Raw genomic sequence first — 24,040 nt, 5'->3', positions numbered from 1 at the left:
CCCAGCTTGGCAGGATCGTTCTGAACCGGTATGTGGCAGCGATGCAGAGATGAGGCCTGAAAAGGAATTTGTTAGTGAACGTGTGAAACTCCAGCTGAAGCCTTTGGTCCCGTCACCGGAACACGGTTAATATTAAGAACCAAACACTTACTTATGAGTCTTAACACATTTTTACTGATTTTACAAAGTGCCCCCCCCTCAGTCCCGGTCCACACGAGGACCTGCCCCCCCCCTCAGTCCCGGTCCACACGAGGACCTGCCCCCCCCCCCCATCAGTCCCGGTCCACACGTGGAGCTGGTGAAAACACGAAAACATAGAAATCTCTTAGAAAAAAGGAGCAGCAGCGACGAGCTGCAGACGAAGCTTCACTCGGACACAGACGAGGTACAAACACAGCCGGAGGTTCTCTACAATATGTTACATTAAAATCATCCCGTCCGGCCAGGGGCCAATCACAATCCTCCGTCCTTCACAGCAGCAGAGGTCTCAGTGTGTCACGTGACCACAAGTTCGTCTGAAGGTTTGTTCCAGGATCTGGACTCGGTCTGGGGCCTGTAGAGGGACGACCGCAGGAGACGAGGATCGTGGGAGTGCTTTTCATCGGGACTACCGGCCCCGTCCGCCCCCCCTCGGTGGTCCTCTGGGTGCTGGTCCTCCTCTCCTGGGGGCCGGTCCCGGTCCTCCGGGACCCCAGCCGCCTCGTCCACCTCGACCGGACGGGCCGTAGCCCCCGTCCTCCCTCTGAGGGGGGCGACCTGCAGGGACACGGGGGGGAGGGGGGTTAGATCTGACGGTGTTCTGTGGTTCCAGTCTAGTTTGTTCTGAGGTCTTTACAGATCAAATGTTTAACATAATGAGGCATCAAGGAAACGGCCGCTACCTGACGTGTGTGCAGAGGCGTGTCCCGGTACTTTAGGCCACTTAGTGTGTGTGAACCAAAGTAAACGCGGACCAACGAAAACTACATGTGAAAAAACATCGTTCACTGAAATACAAATAAAAACGAGGCTTTACAAAAAAGCGATAAACTAAAAGTGACTGAAATGAAAGTCCTTAGTTTTCGTTTATTTATTTCAGCGGATATGAAGCCGAGGGAACCGACGCCGCGGGCAGTTTCGAGGTGCGCGTGTTGGAGGCGCCTGTTGGTGTGCCGCGGGTGTGTTCTGCTTTTGTCCTCCGCGTGAAGAGCTGCACGCTGCGCGGCGTAGCGGCTGGCCACCGCCGGGAGGCTAACTTAGCCGGGGAGACCCAGGCAGGGATCAGCTGGTAGTTGGTGGGATTTTAATATGTTTTCTATCTTTTATACATGTGGACAAAATAATATGAATGCAACAACTGTTTAGTTCGGGTTGCAGGTAGAGAGTCGCTGTCTTGGTGGTTTTATTTCCTTGTTCTGTTCTGGTGGTCTGGCTTGGAGCTCATCCTGCATGTAAGACGAACTTGCCCCTTGTACATTGAGTGCGAGCTCCCCTTGCTGCTGGGTCAACTGTCTGCTGGTCATTATATTTACTGCATGTCAGCTAGTGTGTGTTTCACGGGGTCATTGATATCTCAGCCAGCCTGTCTCTTTGTGCTTCACATTGTTTTAATACCTTTTTTTGATTAACAAACTGCTTTCCAGTCAGACTTGCCTTCAGGCTGCTAGAGACCTGTTGTTCGTGGCTCCACGGGGGGCCTCCGCTATCTTCCAATTTCTTAGCTCTCCATCAATCGTATTTCAGACTGAGGTAATGAATTTCTTGGCACCACTGAGTATCTGAGGGTTTTCTACTGTAGATGTATCATGTGCTTCATTTATTTGTAGTGTTTATTTAGACAATGTGTCAGAACTTGGCTTTGTGCAGCGACAAAATCTGAACTAAAACTAACCAAAAAATAAAAACTAAACTAGCACATTAAAAACTAATTCAAACTAAGACTGAAAAAGAAAAACTAACGTGCATCAGAGAGCCGCGCTGGGATCCCGCGGGACCCAACACAAATGAAGCGGGCGGTTAAAAAATATACTGCGGGTCCCTCAGTAGCGCCGACAAGAAGATAACAGCTTCTGAGAACGTGCTGCACGGGCCCGACTCGACGAGGAGGTTAAACCCCGCGTCAGGAGCGAGGTTTCCTCACTGCACAGCTGTCACACGGGTTTCTACAGTCTGTTATTCTGAGCGCAGCCCAAACATCTGCGTCCTTCTCTTACTCTGCATGTCAATGTTTGCCTGAACGCAGCTCAGCTGATTACTGATCTCAGGTTTTTGTATAGCATCTTCCTCCAAAATAACAAATGTTCAATAAATATCTGATTCTTTTGAATCCCAAAACAATCAGCACTTTCTTTTCTATTCAGATATTTATCGTGTTGAGGAAAAGGGTGTTTGTTGTTTTGCATGTTGTGCCTCAGCAGTTTGACACCAGGCTGCTGTTTGGCATCAAGTGTTTGTTCTGACGTTAAGAAAAGCTGAGAAACACAGTTAACCACCAAACACAATCCTTTAAACTTCTAATAATTCAAAGAATGATTAAATAATGAATTTACGGTTTGTGTCCACATACTCACACACTGCTGAGGAGTAACTTACACACTGTAAAGCTGCAGAGAGAAAGTTATTTTAACCCGTAGATACGTTCTTGGACCTGCGGAGGTGACGTAGGCTGCAGCTGTTTGACAGAACGGTCGGATCTTCCCCTACTTTAACTTTAACGACTGGCGATAGCTGCGGACTTCTGGCTGCCTGTCACGTCAACGTAAACGTAACATGTGGGTTGTAATAATGGCGAGGTCAAAATCTAAATCATACAAATACACGCTACACGCGTGACAATTTTCCCGCCAGCCTTAAACGCACCATCTGCAAATTTAATACCTGCAGCAAACTTACCATAAAGTTAAGACAATTTAACCCTGGATTTAAATACATTATATTTACTCCTTTCTAATCATATCATTTTATATAGTTTACATTACGGTAAATTAAATGTTTTAACTTTAGGATGATTTAGTTTATTATTAAATATTCCAACAATCTGAAATAAATAAAGGGACTCTGCAGCGCCCCCTACAGGCCGCAGGGTCCATCAGGGTTGCTACAGGAAAGCTCCTCTGCAGGTTTTACCTCCGTCGGCCCCCGGGGACTCTCGCTCTCGGGGGTCTCCGGTTCCCGGCCCGTCCTGCCACGGACGCTTCCGGGGCGGCAGAGACGCCATGTCCATCCCCTGCAGGGAGGAGGAGCGCTCGCGACCGGCCGGAGATGACCCATCATGCATCTGCTGACCGTCTCGATAACCGTCGTGCCCTGCAGACAGGAAGACAACCGCCACAATAAGAGTCTGCAGAGAAATGATTCAGTGCTCTGGTTTCAGACGGAGAAATGTCGGCTCCCAGTTTTCATGTCGGACTACAAGTTCACCAAAAACCAGGTTCTGAAACACTTTTATTCTAAAACAAAACCTCCTCTTCAGTCCTGAGTTTAACTTTTTAAGAACTTCACGGACGGAGGCGAGTTTATTTGTGCAGAATCAGGAAGTGCTTCACACTGAAACAGCAGGAGGTGACGGGGCTGATGGGAACTGTAGTCTGGCTGCGGGCTCATCATCCTAAATGATCTGTGCTGCACTAAATGACCATCGGTCTCTTCAGACCGGGGTCCCAGGACAGAACAGAAACCAGTTCTGGTTCCTCTCACCTCCTCCTCCTCTGGGTGGACCTCCTCCTCGAGGCGGCCTCCCTCTGCCCCCGTTGTCCCAGCCTCGACCCATCTCCTCCGGGCCGTCAAAGCCCTCCTCCTGGCCCCCGTACTCGTCAGGGTAACTTCGACCTCCGGGCCGGCCGGGGCCTCCTCCTCTGAACCTGAAAGACCAAGTGAGTCCAGTTCAGACCAGCTCACACCTCTGAGACCCTGCAGGTCCAGGTTTAGAAGAAAAGTGTCTCACCTGTCGTCTCTGCGTCCTCTGAACTCTCCTCCGCTGAACCTTTCCTCGGGGCCCCAGTTCCCTCCGCTCCCTCCTCCTCTGTGTCCTCCCCCCCTGTGGCCCCCTCCTCCTCCTCCTCCACCCTGGTATCCTGGTCCTGGTCTCCAGCCCTCCTCCCCTCTACCGTGGAACTCCTGGCCTCCATCAAAGTCCTGCGGTCCACGGCGACCCTGCTGGTTGTCCCCCCAGTAGGAACCTGAGCCCTGGTCTGGTCCTGCTGGACCTCCGGGACCCTGCCGGTCAGGAGGGCCCATGTGGTGGTTGGGCGGCGGCCCCCGAGGGTCTCCTTAGATGAGAAGAGTCAACAGTGTTTTTTTAGGACTAGTTAGGACCCGTTCTGACGTAAACCGGGAACCAGGAGCTTTAAACTGTTTTTCACTGATCTGCAGGTCCAAACTTCTCTGTGGGGTCTTACCTTTGTTGTTGGGCCCCTGCTGCCCCATCCCGTGCATCATGGGCCCCGAGTTCTGACCCTGGAAAGACCAAATCAGATTCTTAAGAGTCCTGCAGAAACTGGTCCTGATGACTCGACATGAAACTGAACGTGAACTCACCTGGTGCTGCATGTATGGGGGCCCCTGCATGTTTCCTGGAGGCCCCTGCATGTTTCCGTGGGGTCCTTGTATGTTTCCTGGGGGCCCCTGCATGTTTCCTTGGGGCCCCTGCATGTTCCCATGTGGTCCCTGCATGTTACCAGGGGGCCCCTGCATGTTTCCATGGGGTCCTTGCATGTTACCAGGGGGCCCCTGCATGTTTCCTGGAGGCCCGTGCATTCCCCCCGGGGGCCCCTGCATGTTGCCCATCCCATAGTTGTTTGGCATGTTGCCGTGTGTCCTGGGTGGGGGCCCCATCATCCCACCCTGCATGGGACCCTGAGGCCCCATCATGTTCCCCTGGGGTGGCATCATGCCCCCCTGAGGTGGAGGCCCCTGAGGATCCCTTGGACCCATTCCTCGAAGAGGGGGGCCCATCATCCCACCAGGAGGCCCTTGCATCCCTCTGGGTCCCATACCGTGAGGCCCTTGGGGCCCCATGTTTCTGGGAGGGCCAGGGTGTCTCTGCATACCTTGGGGTCCTTGCATGTCTGGTGGTCCCATCATGCCCTGAGGGGGCCCCTGGTGAGGCTGTGGTCCAGAGGGAGGCCCCATCTGTCCAGGAGGTATGAAAGGAGGCTGCATGCCTCCGGGGCCCATGGGAGGCCCCATGTTGTTGGGCATCTGCTGAGGAGGCATGTTTGGAGGAAAGCCCTGCTGACCAGGTGGCATTGGGCCCCCAGGACCTCCGGGACCGGGGAAGGGGGGCATAGGGCCCGGTCCCTGTGGGGGGCCCATGTTCCCGTCTGTGTTCATCCGGTCCATCTTCATCTGCTGCGGCGAGAAACAAAGAAAACAAAGGAACATCAGGACAAAGTTTCTGAAGATGACCTGCTGATTCATTTTACAGTTAAACTGAAGTTTATTTTCTCATCTTCAAATTAAAAGTTTCATTTCTTTGTTTTTAAATTTAAAAACAAAGCTGAAACTGAGTCCTGAATCAGGATCTGATCCTCTGACTGAGCCCACCTCCAGCAGCATGGGGTTGGTGTACTGCAGAGCCGCCATCTCCTGCTCCATCTCCGCCTGACTTTTCTTCTTCGAGTCCACTTTCTGCTCCATCTTCCGGTCCTTGGACATTTCGCCACCAGGCGGCATCATGGGAACTTTGTTCTCTGCCCAGGCCTGAGGAGAGACGAAGGAGTTCAGTCCACAACACTCACACAGGTTTCTACGTCGCCGACGTCATTACAACTTCAGAACTCGTGAGAGTGAGAATATGTTGACATTTCAACAGCTTCATGGTTGATAAATGTCCAGGTGTGCCTGAGTGCTCAGGTGTTTACCTGTTGGAACTGGGCTGGGATCGGTTTGGCATACGGTACTTTCTTCTGCGGGACCTTCTTGGTGTCTTTGCCCATGACCTCGTCCATGCCCCAGTCTAGACCCGGGATGGACATCTCCACCTCAGGAGCCGCCTCTTTATCTGAAGACAAGAGTAACACCTGAGTTACACCTGATACTGAGCAGAACCGTTTTAAGACTTAAACCAGGAAGAAATTATTTCAATAAATCACGCGGGAAGGTTTCAGTCGAGAGGTATGAGTTTGACGGCTCACAGTGTGGCGTCATCAGCAAAGAAATGTACAGAGGAAACATCAGGGGCCTCATCTCTGTGGCAGCAACAGTTTGTAAAACTTTGGTGAAATGCTAATGACCAAATTAACAGCTAATAAATTCTTGTTTATGGAACAAGAAACCATTTTCAACAACGTTGAGACTTTTTGTTTGATACTGAGGGAAAAAAATATTTGAGATTTTGTGGCTGATGTTGTGAGAATAAAGTCAAATCTTAGTCAAAAAGGAAAAGTTTAAATCATCTGTCCATGTTTTTATTAGGGATCCAAGCTGCTGGAGCCCTGTTGGTTTTGTTCTCATTGTTTGTTCTTTCTTTTCGCTGCTAAAAGTGTTTGGGCAGCAAAAACTGTTCCACGAAAACTAGGGGTGGGAATCACCAGATTACCACGATACAATATTTAGATATAATAGATTTATTGGAATTTATTACTTTTTTCCAATTTAAATTGTGTCCTCAAAGGAAAACTAACAGATTGAAAAAGCAGATTTTATTATAGTACCAAAAAAGTAAAATTTTATATATATATATATATAATTAAATTATATAATTAAAGATCGACACTTGGCGTCCGTGTGACAATACCTTATGGCCACGGAAAATATTGTGATACTATGCTGTATCAAAAAAGCACGGCCCTCACAGACCTTCTGGCGGCGCTGTAACAACTTCACGTTTTGGCAATTCTCTTGAAAACGGCTTCTTTTAGAGTCGAACTTCTTTCATTATTTTAATCTCTGGATTCATCTGCATCTTTGCTCTTCTGCTCTAAAAATGTCAAATTATCTGACTTTTTATCTCTTTTCTCTAAAACCTATTTTTGCGAACTCGTCCCAGACGGTTTCGCCAATCGACCTGATACTTTGGCGGGATCATCTACGGACGTCGCTGATCAAAAGTTATCAAAAGAATGCCCGTAAATCAAAACTGGCTTAAGCTTTTGTCACCAAACTTGACGCGTCTGCTCAGATGCTCGGCCCGAGCTTCGCTGAGCAGTCCAGGGATATTCTTCCACCAGGGGGCACTAAACTAGCATAAAGTTTATACCTCATAATTCGCTGCATGGATTCGTAAAAATTCCGGTTTGATGTATAAAATTGGGTAATGACTGCTCAAAGTGGGCGTGGCTTATTACAAGAAATGTAAATTTCTAGACATTTGTCATTCCGATCTAAGAAAATCATCCGTACGTCCTCGAGAGCTGAAATATTTTCAGCTCATCCACTGATGTGTGACTAACGTTTGCTTCACTGCAACCTTTGGTGGTTAACTCAGAAGTCAGTCACTCAAAATTTTCTTTTTAACACAGTTTTGGATCAAATGCAACCAAAATAATTCACAACACAAGTTTGCGTTTCCGCAATTATCTCAAAGTCCAAATTCTTTCAGCACTTTAATCTCTCAAGTCGTCTGCATCTGTTCTCCTCTTCTGGAAATGTCAAATGATACATTTTTTCACGACTGGCTAGGATCCTGATCATTGCCGCTTGCGGCTGCATTTTACATTTTTAAATTTCTAAAAACAAAAAATGGGTCAAATGAAACCTAAATGTCACCCTGATCCAAGATTCTTCCATCTGTTAGTTTGTTTCTGATGTTTTTAATCGAATTAGGTTGAAAAACTACCAGAATAAAACAAGCCTGGAAACCTGCAGACTGTCCCTGCATTGAGTTCCAGGATGAGACTTACTGCTCTGCTCCTGCTCCATGGCGGCCTTCAGCTGCTCGGGGATCCCCATGCCGGGGATGGAGGCCACGCTGTTCAGGTCCATGTCATCTGAAACACACACACAGAGAGATCAGCAGCTGTGATCCAATCACAAACAGCGGCGTGTCGTTTGTCCTCCTGCGCTCACCGTACTCCATCCCGTCCTCTGACATCCCAGGCAGCAGGTTGAGGTTGTAACGGTCTCTCATCTTATCGCCCGGTCGATTCCTGGTCCAGAACTTACTGCAGAACACAAACAGACAGAGAGAAAAGCTTAAACCCTGGAGACCCCGTACTGTTCATGTGTACAGTGTATTTATGTAGTACATGTACCTGGTGTGGTCGTTGGAGCCGGAGCAGAGGATGTGGCCCAGCGGGTGCCAGGCCAGACTCCAGATCATCCCCTCATGAGCCATCTCCATCCCTCCGACCTCCTTCTCCACCCTGAAACAAACACCAACACGTTCAAAACCACCAGGGCTGGACAAAATACCTGGAACAGCTGACTCTGGGTCAGTTTCATGGTCTTTACCCCGTGTGCCAGAAGAGCAGGGAGCCGTCAGAGCCGCCGCTGGCAAACAGGCCCTCGTGGACGGGATGCCAGGCCACCGCTGAGGACACCACACAGACAGAAGGAGTTCAGTTTAAAGCTGAAACTGTCAACTTACTTTTTATATCCAACGTTTGGTCTCCCACCCGCCCAGCAGTCCGCCTGGAGCCACATTATAAACACAGCGCAGGAACATGTGTGCCCCCCCAGAGAGGGCCCCCCCCATGGTGTGCCCCCCAGAGAGGGCCCCCCCCCCAGAGAGGGCCCCCCCCATGGTGTGAGGTCCCCCCCCAGAGTAACACTGTTACAAATGAAAGATGTAAATAAACCATCGTGACCGGTTGAACGTGAACATCACAGAGATTCCACTCAGACACTTGTGCTTCTTAGAAAACTTCTCCAGGATCATTGAGTTTTTCCAGGCCTTTTCCAGGATGGTAACAACTCAGGGTTTCTGCAGGTTTCAACAAGTTGAATTCAAGACTTCAAGACCTTGTTAAGTTCATTATGAATTCCCTTTAAGACCTTTAAAAGAATCCCACGCTTACTTGCAAAGTAAATTAATTTATTCACATTCAACTGAACATGAGTCCAAAAAATGGGACTCCAGGTACCCTGACTGTACCTGCTCGCTTTCCCAGAAACGCAGGTCAACTTCCTGGTTTTCTTTGTCTCATTAAGACTTCGGCGTTAACGGGCCCTTATTAACGTTATTATGACGTGACGTCTTGTCTTTTCCACACTTGGAGGTTTTAGTGAGGTCAGAATCGGGGAACGTGGTTTCAAACAGCTCGTCTGTGTCTGTTTTTATTCGACTGATGCTTCGTGTGAAGTCCAGAGAACCTCTGCTTTAAATGTTGCCGCACATTCAAACGCTGCCCGGAGGTCGCAGGAGTCAGCGCCGCTGCAGAGAGGGCCGAGCTGGGGCCGGACCATCTGACGTGACTTCTGAACATCAGTGGGGATGTGAACGCTTTATGTTTCTCTCTCTGAGGGACTCTAAAGCCCTAAAACCCAAAGTTACAAACTGAAGCGATGATGTTAAACCTGCACTAACCCATATTTACATAACCAGAAACTGACTGCAGTAACTAACGGCAGCTAGTTCACTGGTGAGCAGACGCCACGTTAACCACACACCACCCTGCGTTATAGTCCTGCATGTACGTTTTTCATACCTTCACTTTTTCTGTTTTTCTGTTCATGTTTTGTTGCATTAGTGGTTTCTGGTTCCATGTTTTAGTTTTTTACAACACGATCAGTTCAGATTTTTCCCAAAAACACATTAAAAGCGGGACTGAAGTTATAATCAACCTGTCAAAGTATTTAAGACTTTTTAAGGCCTTAAATTCAGATTCTTGATTTTAGACTTTGTAAGACCAGCAGAGACCAGGTCAAGGCTCAGGTGTGTGCGCTTGTGCTCAGACTCACCTGTCGCCTCCTTCTTGTGTCCTCTGAACACCTGCAGCTCCTCCTTCAGGTTCCTGATGTCAAACAGTTTGCACAGGTGGTCACGTGACGCCGTCAGCAGCCAGTTGCCGTTCAGGTTCCACTTCACCTCCATCACTGTGTTCTTGTGGGCGTGGCTGAGGACAGAGGAACAGAGTCAACACGGCGCTGCTTCACCTGTTCATCTCAACTGAAACACTCGACGGCCTCCTGATGAACTCACAGTGTCGCCAGACTCTGTCCCGTCTTTGGGTCCCAGAACTTGATGGGCTGCTGGCTGTCTTTGCTGCCGGAGACCACCAGGCCTTTAGTGGGATGCCAGTCGACACACTTCACGTCAGCGCCGTGACCTGAGCGCACACACCTTCACATTATTTCACATTCAGTCTAGGATCATTTTTAATAAGTTAGTATTTTGCTCCTTTTCTCTTTCCTGTGTTTCTATGATAATGAGGGGGCGTGGCTCCGTGTTTGCAGGGACCTGATTGGTCAGGTGACGCCTGCAGAGACTTTATATCAATATTATTCTGGCCACTCATTTCTCATGAGAACCTTTTTAAACGGCTGGAAAGGCGTCTGAGAAACTGTTTTCTGTGTGAGTTATAATCAGTGCTGATATTGATCTGATCTGCCCGACTGACTGCCTGTAACGTGGCGAGAACTGGCCCACTGGTTTGGTACCTCTGAGGATCCGCTCCTCGTGGCAGCGCATGAAGTCCCAGATCCGAACCGTCCCGTCGTCTGAGCAGGTGGCAAATTTATTATCTGTGGGAGAAAAACTGGAGACAACGAGAGGAAGAGAGTCAGAAACACCATCGATCATGTGATGTGAGCAGACATATCTGTGGGGGGGGGGGCACCGCTGACCTGTTGGACCACGTCAGGATTTATCGCTCTGAAAGCTGAAGCTGCAGCTAACGGTTCCTTTCTTTAATAGTCCAGTGAGATTTCTCAGTGAATTAAAGTGAATCAGTGCAGTCAGAGCATCTTCCTCTCAGGCAGAAGAGGAAGAGCAGCAGCTGTTCATTTAAAAAGAAAACAGTCTGCAGTTCATCCTCTTCATGTTTCTATTATTCCGTCCACCCCTTCCTGTGCATGAAGGAGCGCCGATTACACAGCTGTTCCTAATAAACTGGTCTTTGTGTGTGAATGTTTTAGATTATTAATTAAATCTATGAAACGTTCAGATCCGTCCGCTCGACCGTGGACTGATGCAGGATGAGCTCTCGATCGCTGTGACTCAGCATCACCGGCTCCTCGGGCGTGAGCTCGTCCTGCAGGTGTGTTTTCACTCTCTGTGAGGTGAAACGCTGGATCCTGCAGAGCTCCAACACGTCTGAATGTCTCCACCTGCTGGACGACAAACGTACCGACCCAACAACTTGCATCACCCCCCGCAGCAGCAGCAGCCGCACTCAACATCAAATAAACATGAGTCGCACTGTTTCACCAATCAAGACTCACGTGAAGCTCCCTGACCAGGAAGTAGTGAGCGCCTCAGGACCAGTACCCTGCAGGTCCTACCTGTCCCCCTCCCACTGAGCGGGAATCCTAACTTTTCATCTCAAGATGTCTGAGAAAAGTCGACTCATGAATCCAAAAAGGTTCTCACCGACGGTCGCTCCCCGAGCCGTATATCCCATCATGCATTGCACCGCTACAGAAAAACAGACAGTGATCTGGTGCGCTGTAACTGTGTGAAGGTCGGCGTCTGAAACCTGGACGGTGATGCGGCCCGAGCCGAGTCTTCGTCCACGCGCTGGCCAATAACAAACAAACTGCAGAAATAAAATGATACTTCTGGAGGCTACTTCCTGTTTACACAGCTGATTGCTCCTGATTGGACAGCGCTACAGGTAAGTTTAGAGTTCAGAGAGGATCCCAGAGTGACTGACAGTACAAATAAACTAAAATACCAGCAGAATCCAAGGCTCTCAAGGCTAAAGGGAGAGAGTTCCAGGGCCTTGAAGCCACCACACAGACCACCTGTTGACCAGGGTACAGATTTAACTAAGATTTATTTATTAGTGCTTTTCATACTGTGCGTTTCAGCAACCACCGACAGACAGACAGGAAACAGCAGACTGGCTTTCTGTGTCGATGTGAAACAGAAAGTTTATCGAGTCTCCACACAGGAGCAACAGCAGAGGGCCGATTTATCCGAGTGCTTAAACCGCCTCATAAACAACATCTGCCTTTCATTACTGTTTACACTCATCCTGCAGTTTAATCCCTCTCCGCCCACAGTCACGTGCTGCAAGTCTTTCTTTAGGTGTTCAACAACGTTCCTGGTTATTTACTCACGTTAACACAATAACAAAAAGTTTAAATATGCAAATGAGGCAGTATCTTTTTCAAGAACTGAACTCAACTGTTTTTACTGAGTATTTCTTTTTATTATTTCATAACTCAGAAAATCCTGTCTACAGGCATAAAACCAAAAATCTATCATCGCCACGTTTTCAGGATTAAAAACTATGAACAAAGCTACAGTCAGGAATTAACCTGCAGAGTTTGGAGAGTTCAGGCTCAGAGTGGCAGGAAAACAGCTTTTAAAGATGTTTATTGTGAAACTAAATGTGGAGTTTGGACGTCAGCAGCCCAAAATATGTGAATTAACCACAGCGGGCTGAAAGCAGGTTTCTGCAGAGTCTCTCATTAAAGGCGTTCTGTGAACAGGTCAAAGGTCATGACGGCCTCAGAGAGCAGAGGATCCTGATGTGAGGGGGACTCTGATCGCGCTCCAGGTGATGATTAAGAGTTTAAGATGAACCCTAAAGCCATTCAGGAGCTCAGGACAGATGTGAGACCTCGTTCACTGGTCCGTGACAGGTTTGTTAATACGTGGCTGGAGTCGGGCTGAGACGCTTCTTAAGCTTCAACACTGGGACCCGATCCAGTCACTCGAGCAGCTGCTGCGGCTCTCGGGCTGAAAACGACCGGCTCGTCTTCAGCCTGATGCCGATGACCACTGCTCAGGTAAATCCTGGACCAGGACGGACCGACGGATCCTGCAGAGGAGTTTGTGTGTGATGCTCTTCCTGCCTGCTGATCCCAGGTCTGTGTTGATCTGCCTCAGGTTACCTGAACATATAAAGCTGCAGTTTCCTCACTGATGCACGAGAACAGCTGTTACAGCCTGATCCGGTTCTGGTTCTCGGAGCTTGTGTGTCTTATTAAAGTGATTTACTGTCTCTTCACCTGACCAAGCGTTTCTGAAGTCTCCATCTCCAGCTGCAGCTCAGAACCAGGTTTACACTCGAAACGTGTGAACTTAAAGACCTGCGGACAGCTGAACCCACGTGCACTGGAGTCACAGAGACCATCAGGTCCACAGAGACCGTGAGGAGACCAACAGGCCCTGGAAGTAAATGTCTCATTAATCCACCTGAGAGACAACCAGAGAACAGACTGAGCGCAGCAGCCTGAACCAGACTAACAAAACCAGCGTTTTAACGAGCCTCTACAAACAACTTCCTTTCCTTTAAACGAGTCCAACCATCTGGGACAGGCTTAGGCCCACGACCGAGTCCAGAACCAGAACCCTGTCCATGAAGCTGCAGCAGCTCGGACACGGTCTGCAGACCAGGTTCAGTCTGATCGGACTGAACGACGCGTCGCCGCATCACGAACGTCCAGCCGGGACTCGGTTCAGCGTGCCGTCGGCCTGCAGAGTCCAGGTTCTACCAGGACGACTTCACCTGGTGGAACACGAGGTCCTGATAGAATCTAGAGACAGCGAGGTCTGGACCTCAGAGACGGATCCTGTCAGACCGGACTGAGACCACGAGAGAGGCGAGACAGAGGATGGTCCGCTTAGAGCTGGACGACGCTTCACCCAGACCACGAGACCACAGGCGAGACCACCTGGAGCCAAAACACCTCATCGATTGGTCAAAGGACAGAACTGAGGTCAGATTCTCCGGCGAGTTCTCAGTCCGCTGAACCTGCGGGAGACGTGAAGACGCCGTGTTGGACTCTGGAAACTGTGACGGTATTTTTAAAACGCTTTTTATAAAGTAAACAATAAACGAACAACAGATGAAGAGATCGCGGGAGTAACGGCTGGCGTGCAGCTCAAAGGGATCCTGTAGTCCAGGTTCTGAGGTCTTTATCGCTGGACCGGGCCGCAGCTGAAATACGGAACAAGAACCAGATACAAACAGATCTCCGCACGGCCCCACTGGCCCCTGACCCCGCGGGGCCCCTGACCAGTGACCCAACAACAGAACTAAACAGGAAGTGCACTCAGCAGCCATGTTGGTCAGGTATCTGGGACCAGCAGGACCAGGTCTCTCTCTAAATGAACGGCGTAACTCACCGGGACATAAAACCTGCTGGATCAGCAGGAAAATCTGAACCAGTTTGAGGACTTTGCCCCAAAAGCAGGTGTAAAGTGTTTTTCCCTGCACGTGTGCGGTAGACCCTTACATCAGTGGAACCACACGACTGGCTGAAATGTTTCCCGCCGTGGCTGTTAAGGCAGACGATTGGCCTTCCAGCAGGAGGGGCGGGGTAACCGCCATCTTTGGCGTTAGGGGCTTGTGTTACAGAGTTGTAGTGGCCTCTGGCACAGATCGGGAACCTGAGAGACCACAGAATCTAAATGAAGTCACGGACTCAAACAGAAACTGTCTAAATGTCTAACAGTAAAACTCTTCTTCGTGGCTGAAACGTGTTTCCCCTGGGATGGAGCGAGGCAGCGGCAGCGCTCCGGTGTCCACGAGCACGCGGTGCACATACAAGAGCTTCAGGGGGCGTGGTCAGGGGGGGTTTGGATGAAAACTATGTAATTTCACATCACATTATTTTCACCATCTCTCTGAACAGATAGTTGGAGCAGATAATAAATAACAGCCAAAGAGGAACTGCAACCTTTAGATCTGCAGAAAGTGATCTGGTTGGTTCTAAAGCTCAGTCAGTTTACAGTGACGGCTCAGCATGTTTTGGGCGTCGCCCCCTGAAACTCTGTTGATATGACCTCAGAATCATTAGAGAGACGAATGTTTTGTGTCTTCATTTTACAGCTTCTGACATTTATCTGTGTCATTAATATAAAACAGGCAGCGTGAGAAACCTCCTCCCTTCTGAGCTGCATTTTATTTGCACATAGGGCTGGACAATAAAACAACAATTATCGCAATCTCATTTTTTTCACTGACAATATAACAAATGTTCACTTGAGTCGCGCACTAATTAGGACGCAAGTCTTGTATTAAGATGTTTATTTTGTTGAGGAAAAAGGACTGAAAAAGCTTTTACGTCTTTTCACTCCTGCATATTTGTTTACAAAGATTTTATCAGAACTGTTGTGAATGTTCGACCTGAGATTTGTGAACTGATCCACAAGTGATGACTTAAACTCAAATGAACGATTTGATCGGGATAATTATCGATATGGAAAGATCTGAAACTTTTTATCGCGGTAACATTTTTGCCCATTCGTCCAGCCCTATCTGCACATTCAAATCCGAGAAGCCGACACGCTCTAACTGACACATTTACTGCCAGAATATTTCCTCCGCTCGCGTTCAACGTCACTTCCTGCCGCTCGGACAGTCAAACACTCACAGGAGTGACGCCGCCCGGTAGCAGCAGCTGTCCGAGGATGTTCTGATAGAGCGAGGAGAAGCAGCGAGCCGAGCACAGTTTAGTGATGGTGGGACATTTTTGTAGCGGCGGCCATGATTCGAAAGCATATAGGGGAAACTGTTTCTCCATCTTTGCGTCCTGCCCGACTCTCAGACCACCTGCTCACAGACCTGAAGCAGACTGAAGTCTGTCCCGGCTGTGGATCAAAAAAAGACCCCGTTTTATTTTCACAATGTTGGACAGAGATTTCAGGCTGAACGACGGCGAGCAGTCGGCTGTCATCAGGAAACAGGAAGTGAAGCTACACTAACGAGACGGAACCAACCAGGACGTCAGCAGCTCGGCCGCCATTTAAATATTTCCAGACTGATCTCGGCATCAGCGGGCCTCCGTACAGACCAGTCACCACCTCGCTGAGGCTCATGGGTAACGTAGTGCTCTGCTGGCAACATGGGAATGAGTGACGGGTCTGAGGATAAATTACAGGCTGTGGTTTAGAGGGGTGGACAAAATAACCAGAACACCTTACAGTGTGATGCAGAACGTTACGACAGGTGATGACATCACCCTGTTTTACTCTGTGATGTCATCAGGCTCTAAGAAGCTGGAGGTGTGGAGTGTGAAGGGCGTGGCTGCTGACACTATCCAGGTGCATTATGGGAGGTGTAGGACCCAGTGTCTAAAAGGCTTTCAGGAGACGGGGGAGGTTAAAGCTGTGTTAACGTGCACATGTTGAATTCAAACCTTTATTTAAAACATCTACAGCTGCCTGTGGATGAGGTTCAGGTGTGCTCCTCTTTATTGACTTTATTTTAAACTTTATTATTGGTCGGTGCTGGTTTCCATCCTCCTCTCCAGCAGAAGCAGTTAGAGATAAATGAAGGATGACTTTATTCAACACACAGAGAAACAGCTCATCAGCCACATCAGGAAGAACAACAGATCACTGCAGTGTTGCAACAGCACACACGTACATCTGTCATCAATCAACCACAACAACATGAGGCCTGAGGCGAGGCGGCGCCGCCCCCGCGAGGCGGCGGCGTGGCGCCGCGGCGCTGCCTGTGAGCAGCACAGACTGGGGTTAACTACAGAAAATGGTAGATTGGGTATAAACCTGGCTTCTCTAATGGCCTCCTTGTGAGCCTGGAACATCTTCACGTTGTTCATGTTGGACTGCCAGTACTTCACGTAGCCGCCGTGGTCCGCCGTCAGCATCCACATGTCGTTGTGAGACCAGGTCATGGCCCGGACCGGACTGTCGTGGGCCTGCAGAGGACAGAGGAGGGGGGAGGCGGTCAGGACCCGGCGACACAGACGGTGAAAGAACCAGAAACACAGCGAGCGCCACGTCCCTGCTGAGCCAGACTCACGTGGTTTCTAACTGTGCGTTATCCTCGACAGTTCTGATGTATAATGTCACTGTGATGGCATTTATTTTTCTTCCTGTCTAATAAATAAACGCACAGAGGATGCGTGACTGAAGCTCCGCTTTAAGGCGAGTGCACGGCTCAGTTTAGAGACTCTTTGGCTTCCTTAACGTCGTCCTCCAGACCAGTGCAGAGAAAACATTCAAAATACACATTTACTAGTTTATTTAGCTGCAGCTTGTCTTCTTCTTTCTATTGTTGTTAAGGATCCGATCAGATATCGGCTTGTAAATATTGATTTGTCAATAAAGAAGTGTAGAATTTCCTTTTCCTCTGAGCCTGAACTCTCTTCTTCAGCAGCTTTATTCCTACATCAGTCGCAGCCTGAATTATTCCTGAACACATGGTGGTAACAGACTTATGAGTAATAAAAAGAGAAATCTAAACTCCCCTCAGTGAAAACATTTGAGTCTAAAGTGTCAACAAAATAAAACAATGTTGAACCTGATTTAATCCGGAGTTCAGTTCTTGAAATAGATGCAAATGAGCGCAGATTCCATTAGATACCATCTCATTTGCATATTTAAACATAATATAACCTGTAATACACAAAATACTGTCTTGATGTGAAAAACCAACGTTTGACGCTGATCTGCCGGCTTTCTGCAGCGTCTCGCCTTAAAGAAACACTTTTGTGTCCGTCTTTCCTTTTTTAAAAGTTGTCTAAACACAAGAACTTTGTCTGAATCCATTGTGATTTCGACCACAGCGTGAGAAACAGGAAGTGGCGCTCTGCTGCGTTAACAACCCGCCGCAGGTGGTGTTTACCTGTAAAATGGTCTCGAAGTTGAAGGTGAGTCCGTTCCACAGAGTGAACTCTCCGCTGGAGGCTCCGGTGACCAGGCGGCGGCCTTCAGGAGTCCACTGCGCACAGACGGGGACAAACAGAACCAGATCAGACGTGAACCATAGTGACCAAGAGCGACGGCTGTAACAACAAATCCACGCTCTCAGATATCAGACCATCCTTTTACTTTTCAAAATAAAAGCGCCAAAGCGTGAAATACAGGTGTAGCAGAAACAGTGTAGAGGTTTTATTTTGACAGGAAGTGGTGCAGCAGCTCACCCTGATCACAAACACGGGACACTTGACTTTGTTGGTGGAGGTTCGGACGAACTTGGTGGTGACGGCGTTCATCGGGTTGTTCACCATGCCGAGCGGAGGAACCAGCTGAAGCACAAACACAAAGGTTAACATTCGGTGTGCGGCTCCAGGAGCTGAGAGCTGCGGCGGCGTTAAACACACGAGCTAATCAACGGACTCTCTCCGCGCTGATCTCAGAGCAGCCGCAGAGCCTCTGTACTCACGTCGTTGTAACATCCCGCGTCGGGCTGGACGGCCCTGAAGTCTCGATGGTCTCGCTGCCACAGACGGTTCTGCAAACACAAACAGAACCTTCAGAACCTTCGCTGCTCGCCGCTTCAGTCACCTCAAACAGAAACCGCGCTGACGCGTTACTGTTCAACAGCCTCAAGATTTTAATTCACACGAGACGTAATATCTGTAAAAATCTAAAGTTGCATCTGTGTGTTGAAAAAGCAGAGACAGTTTAACCGCAGGGACTTCAACATGTTTAGGTGTAACTCCCATGATGCAGCTGTAACACATGAAGGTGGTTCTTACTGCGCCCCCTACAGGTGAACACGAGGTCTTTCTACACGCGAGTGACTCGTCTTTAGTTTGATGCTTTTAGTTTCTGATGCTGTTTGACAGCCGCGTCTGCTTCCAGCTGATCAGACAGCTTTACTTACTACTGACACGTTTTAACCACGGAGCTCTTCAGATTTCGCCTGTTCATTAGAATTAAAACGGTTTTAATGCATTTAATGCAGATTTTTCTTCTGTTCACTCACTTTGCATTTATTTAATCACTTTGTTTAACAAAGGAGAAAAAACAGCGGCAGTTCATCGGGATCGATGGTGCAACCTTCCAAACGGAGACCGGGACCGAAAGATCTGAAATACCTGGACGGTGTTCTGGCCCGCCGCGTAACGGCTTGAAAAAAAGACTCATTTGCTGGTTTACAGCGTTTTCCCCAAAACGGCTAAAACTTCTGCAGAGGACGGTGTGTCTGTGGACCTCTCTCTCTCTCTCTCTGCAGAACATTTTCACAAATGAATAAAATCTACTGAGCCTCTTCAACATGATCGAACAGGAAGCTGCAGACAGATAAAGAGTCGCTGTGAAGACTCAGCTGATGATGAACTGCCGTGTTGCACCTTGTCCTTATTATTCTTTATAAATTTTAAATCCTCTGATGCTCATGTAAACAGCTGCCACGTCGTCTTTTTCCTCGTTATTCTTTTAGCCGTCTGTTTGACATATTTTAAATATATTTCTGTCTACTGTACAGTACAGAAAACTTTTCCTACTTGGCATTAAAGCTCTTTCTGATTTCACACAGTAACAGAAATACACAACAGCTGCTTCAACAACAACAACAATAATAACAGTGGATTTGATCCCTGATAAAAAGACCTTTAAGCTTTAGGATTATTTCACTGCTGACGACACAAACTACGAGCTCACTAACTCCCCGATCAGCTGGTCGATAGAGACGCCCTGGCTGCACTGACCTCCAGGTATCTGATGACCGACGGGTTGTAGTCGATGGTCTTGCGGTTGACGGCCTTCCTCATGCGCTTCCCGTCGAAGGTGAGCTGCTGCATCGCCTGCTGCTGGGCGAAGTCCGGCCTCTTGTAGAAGACCTGCCGCGGCGCCTGGTGCTGGAAGCGCGGCATGTGGAAGAACCGCTGCGGCGAGCCGATGTCCGTCGCCATGGTGACCCACTATACCTGCGGGGGGGAGGGGGACACCAGGTGGTCAGTTTCACCAGGAGAGGGTCAAACAGCTTCAACACAAACACCGAGAAACTACATGTACAGAACAAGAACCAGGATTTGAAGCAGGAGCGACGAAAAACAAGGAGGACGGGACCACCGAGGACAGGTGAGACAGGTGAGACAGGAAGAGGAGGACACAGTAACGTCAACAGAGGAGCGCTTCCTCTGAGGTCATCAACACCGGGCGCGTGCAGAGAGGTGCACAGAGCAAACCACATTTCACCGTCGAACCTTCCTCAGTAACGACTCTTTGGATTACAGGTGTTCTGAAGTGTGATGTTTAAATATGCAAATGAGGCCGCGTCTAATGAAATTCATTTGCATCTATTTCCAGAACTGAACTCTGGATCAAAACTCAGCAAAAAAATGTTCTATAAGTCGGGCCGTGAATGACGGATGAACAAAGCCTTCAGAACGCAGCCAGGAATCAGGGTCGTACACCGGACACTCACCTACAGGTAAACACCCGGCTCGCCCCGCCTCTCTCCGCCTTATTAATGACGCAGCCTGTCAAACGACTGAAACCAACATCTGCTTCCTGCGTAAAATATCCACCGCGACCTGTAACGGGAGTTAACGGCCTGTGAAGACGTGCGGCAGCTCGTATGAAGAGTAAAGTTCTACACATCAATCTTTACAGAGCCAATATCTGATCAGATCCTACAACAACAACAACAACATCAGACTGACGGCTGAGGAGCAGCAGTGAAGGATGAAACCTCGGCCGTCCCGCCGCGTCTCGCCTTAAATACCAGAACTCCTGCTGGACTTCTTTACGGTGCAGCTACGCTAACCGTTCCATCTTTGTGCTAAGCTAACCACACCCGTCTCTGTGCGGGACACTGAAACATCCGTCCTCTGCGTTTGTCCTCGTCCTTTTTAAATTAAACACGCAACAACATGAAGCTACCGCCGTCATTGATCTCATCGTTTCCACCCGTCGGCACGAACACGCCGCCCCGGAGGTTAAAACCAGAACGGGCTCAGCGGCGTTTTCAGCCTGGACGGGAGGAAACGCAGCAGGACGGACCCCGAGCCAGAGACCAAGTTAGAAAAGACTGACTTGACTGATTTGAAATGAAGCGTCCTAGAATGACTGTGTGATCTGGAAGGTCTGAGTGCAAACCATCCTTTCTGGAGCACGAATGCCTTTTAACTAAACTAGAACTCTGAACCAAACAAACGCACAGCGTCGGTGGTTTTCACGCTAAACAACGTTATCGCTGGTCGCTGTGCACGCAGAGCCCGCCGTCACCCATCAGCAACGGACTTTGCTTATCCAAGAACCGTTAAATCAGATTCAATTATGTGACATCAGACAGATTTCTCTTGTAGAAAAGTCGTGAAAAACAGGAAGTGTGCAAGTTTTCCTTCAGTATACATCAGCAAAAATCAGCTTATTTGACTGCCGGACATTGTGTTCTTCTGCGATGTGACTACTGCTCTCTCTCTGTGTTCATTTATGATCCCGGTAATGTTTTTATCTGTAACACCGGAACACGTCTGAGTGTCTGCTACTAACAACCAGCTGGTGACAGCGAGAACTCCCGCCGTCAGTGAACGCAGCATACAAACACTCCCTGTGACGTGTGCTGATCAGTACTGAGCGCAGGTCAGCCAACGACACCACCTGCTGCGTCTAAACCCACGCTGTGATCCCCGTTTCACTGAGCGACCACCACCGGGGGGGGCAGACCGAGTGCTAAAGTCCAGATAGAACCAGGCTGGGTCCGGTTCCACTGCTGAGGATTCACACGGGGATCGCTGTTCTTAGACTGATCAGCTGATCTCTCAGCCTATCAAACAGCAGCTCTGATGTACCTGTAGAGCGCATCAGACTTTGTTTGTCGCTCACTAGAACGCAGCTGACGTCTGACCGAGCTCTCTGAGGAACCAAGACGGACTGACAGGACGGTAATAAATCTGCATCAGTGACGCAGGAACTCTTTAGCACCGACATCAACAAGACCAAACACGCGTCCACACCTGCTGTAACAGCGTTTAAAGGTGAAGACAGTTTTATATACAACACTAGCTGACCGCCTCCTCATAAGTGTAGCTGCGTGCATTTATTATTCTTCATTTTTAATCCCAGTCCTCCCCTCTAACACTAATCTGAAGTGTAAGAAACGTTTATTCCATCTTTACAGTTACTGATGTTTGGCACCTGACCACCACCGCACATGGAAAATACTACACAACAAAGCTTTCTGATCGCTCAGCTGTTCTGCTGAAGCAGGTTCCTGTTCAGAGGTGGTCCCTGCAGACCCAACTCGTTTAACCCGAGCGTCACAGCGAGCTGATGGACGACTCGTTACGTCCAGTTTCTCTCGCAGGTAAATCACATGATCTCTGAAACACCCTCCCTGCTGCTCTGAAGGGACTCTCAGGGTCTAAAGACTCGTTCTGGACCCTGACCGATAAAGATCTTTAAATCACGTGACACCAAACACAGGAAATGACACGCCTCCCTGCGCTCCCAACACAAACCAGCATCAGCACAGACATTTGTATGAACACGTCTGTTAGATTTTAGAAGAGGAACAGCAGCGCGTCAAACTAAGTGACCTCAGAGACTTGGCTGTGAGAAAACTGGCTGCTGATAATCCCAGAGCCAGAAAACAGGAGCAGTCCGAGGCTAAATTAAGAGGAAATCACAGGGGCCACACAGCGCAGAGCTGCCGACTCTCACGCACCGACGCTTTTCACACATTTATTTCCTCTCGCACTGGAAAACAAAAGTTTAAGTGATGTTGTTAACTGATTCTGCAGAGAAGCTGCTGAAACACAGGAGCTGTGAAAGTCCAGGAGTTTCTGACTGAATTCAGTTCTGGTGGAGGTGAAAAGCAGCCAGAGGTCACCTCCCCAGGAGGGAAGACAGAAACATGAAGCAAAGAAACAGACAGCTTTCAAACTCAAACACTGCTTTATATTCGGTTTTATTTTATATGTTCTATCGTCACGTGGCGCCTGAGTTTTGTTTCCCTTTGCATAACATTTCCACCAGAATTCAGGAAATTAAGTGTTTAACGCTGGAAAAAAAAGCAGACAGGAAAGCCGCCTGACGCTCAGTTACTGTCAGGTTCGGTCTCCTGATGTCTGGAGCGTGGCGGGTGCTGATCACACGGATCTACACCTGGTTACTGGTTGGTTTCTCATCTACACATCTTGTACTGAAGAGTGATGACCTCCGACCTCACAGAAAGCCCAACTTCCTCCAATCTCAGTCCCAACTGAAGACAGCAGCTCTGCAATGAGCCAACCCAGATTATACACCAGGTCCTGATCTCAGACCTGAAGCCACAACCCGTCTGACCACATGAGCCAGCAACACAGGACCAGCAGGACCAGAACCTGCTGCACCTCCATCACTCACTGAACTCCACCTGTTAACGCTGAAGCCCTTCACCCGGACACTAAGGGTCCTCACAAACCCGGTACACAGCTGGAGTCCCCGAGAGGAACCGCGGACACCAAACTGTCTGAAACACGAGGTTCCGCTGCTAATCCGGCAGCTAGCACGGAGCTAACGCTAGCTCGCTGTGAGCTAAGAGCTAAGAGCCGGACACAAGGTTTAAACACGAAGTTACAGGCAGTCACTCAGCGGGTTCTCCAGAACACAGCGGTTTATTGAGAACCCTTAGCACGCTGAAGTTACCGGGAGACGCTGCTGCTGCTAACACGGTTAGCTTGCGCGGCTAACGTTGCTAACAGGCTAGCCGTTAGCAGGTCCTGGAGCCTGTAAACACGGCGCTGCCCCCCGCTGGTGTCTCCGGACTACGAGTGCAGCTAAATGTGGCGTTTTAATCCGGATAAAGCGCCGCGCTGGGCGCTGTGTTCAGGGGTGTTGTGTTGTGTTTGGTTGCGGAGGTAAATGGCGGCCCGGTGTTACAACAACAACAACGCGCTGCAGCTAAAACACTCACCGACAGTCTCCGCTGCAGAGTTTATCTACCTAGCTCTCATTAACCGGCAGATTCTTCCGTTAAGCTTTGCTCTGAACAAACATGAGCGGCTCAAACTTTATTCAACTGGAGTTAAAGAAGGTTTTTATCACGTTAGCCACCAGCGGACTCCATCATGACGCCTCTTCTTCTTCTTCTTCTCGGCCCTGCAGAAAAGCATGCCGGGAGATTTTCACAGCGGGCGGGAGATCGCGCCGTGATCGCGCAAAGGATTCTGGGAGACTGAGTTTTAGATTCTCTGTTAGTAGAAGGCGTTTGTTGTTTTCAGTGTCTGTACACAAAAATAACATCCAACATCTCGGATCTTTGATCGGAATAAAATAAAACAAAATGTCTCGTCAAATAAATTTAGTTTCCCACGCATGTGCATC

General features: G+C 48.9%; 1 protein-coding gene across 2 annotated transcripts; it reads right to left on the bottom strand.

Annotated features, from left to right (window-relative positions):
* Window positions 1-154: 154 nt before the first annotated feature.
* wdr33 (WD repeat domain 33) lies at window positions 155-23,834 on the bottom strand. Of its 2 annotated transcripts, none has more exons than XM_038719167.1 (21): window positions 23,631-23,834; window positions 19,438-19,656; window positions 18,168-18,236; window positions 17,926-18,030; window positions 17,628-17,723; window positions 16,547-16,698; window positions 10,519-10,616; window positions 10,061-10,187; window positions 9,820-9,974; window positions 8,371-8,449; window positions 8,172-8,282; window positions 7,987-8,081; window positions 7,821-7,907; window positions 5,841-5,980; window positions 5,524-5,679; window positions 4,516-5,325; window positions 4,377-4,434; window positions 3,923-4,247; window positions 3,676-3,839; window positions 3,106-3,285; window positions 155-756 (listed from the first exon to the last, which is right to left on the bottom strand). In XM_038719167.1, exons 2-21 carry the CDS (start codon window positions 19,639-19,641, stop codon window positions 608-610), a joined length of 3,360 nt encoding a protein of 1,119 aa, XP_038575095.1. In that variant the 5' UTR covers window positions 19,642-19,656; window positions 23,631-23,834; the 3' UTR covers window positions 155-607. The 2 variants fall into 2 exon arrangements, with proteins under 2 accessions (XP_038575095.1, XP_038575094.1); XM_038719166.1 differs by having other exon boundaries at window positions 4,516-5,328; window positions 23,631-23,833.
* Window positions 23,835-24,040: the final 206 nt, after the last annotated feature.

Source organism: Micropterus salmoides, unplaced genomic scaffold (assembly GCF_014851395.1).
Source record: "Micropterus salmoides isolate LMB-PRFRI ecotype aquatic unplaced genomic scaffold, ASM1485139v1 Ms_hic_scaffold_14, whole genome shotgun sequence".
Taxonomy (NCBI): domain Eukaryota; kingdom Metazoa; phylum Chordata; class Actinopteri; order Centrarchiformes; family Centrarchidae; genus Micropterus; species Micropterus salmoides.
Note: the sequence above shows the minus strand (reverse complement) of the source record. Positions and strands in the feature narration are given on the sequence as shown.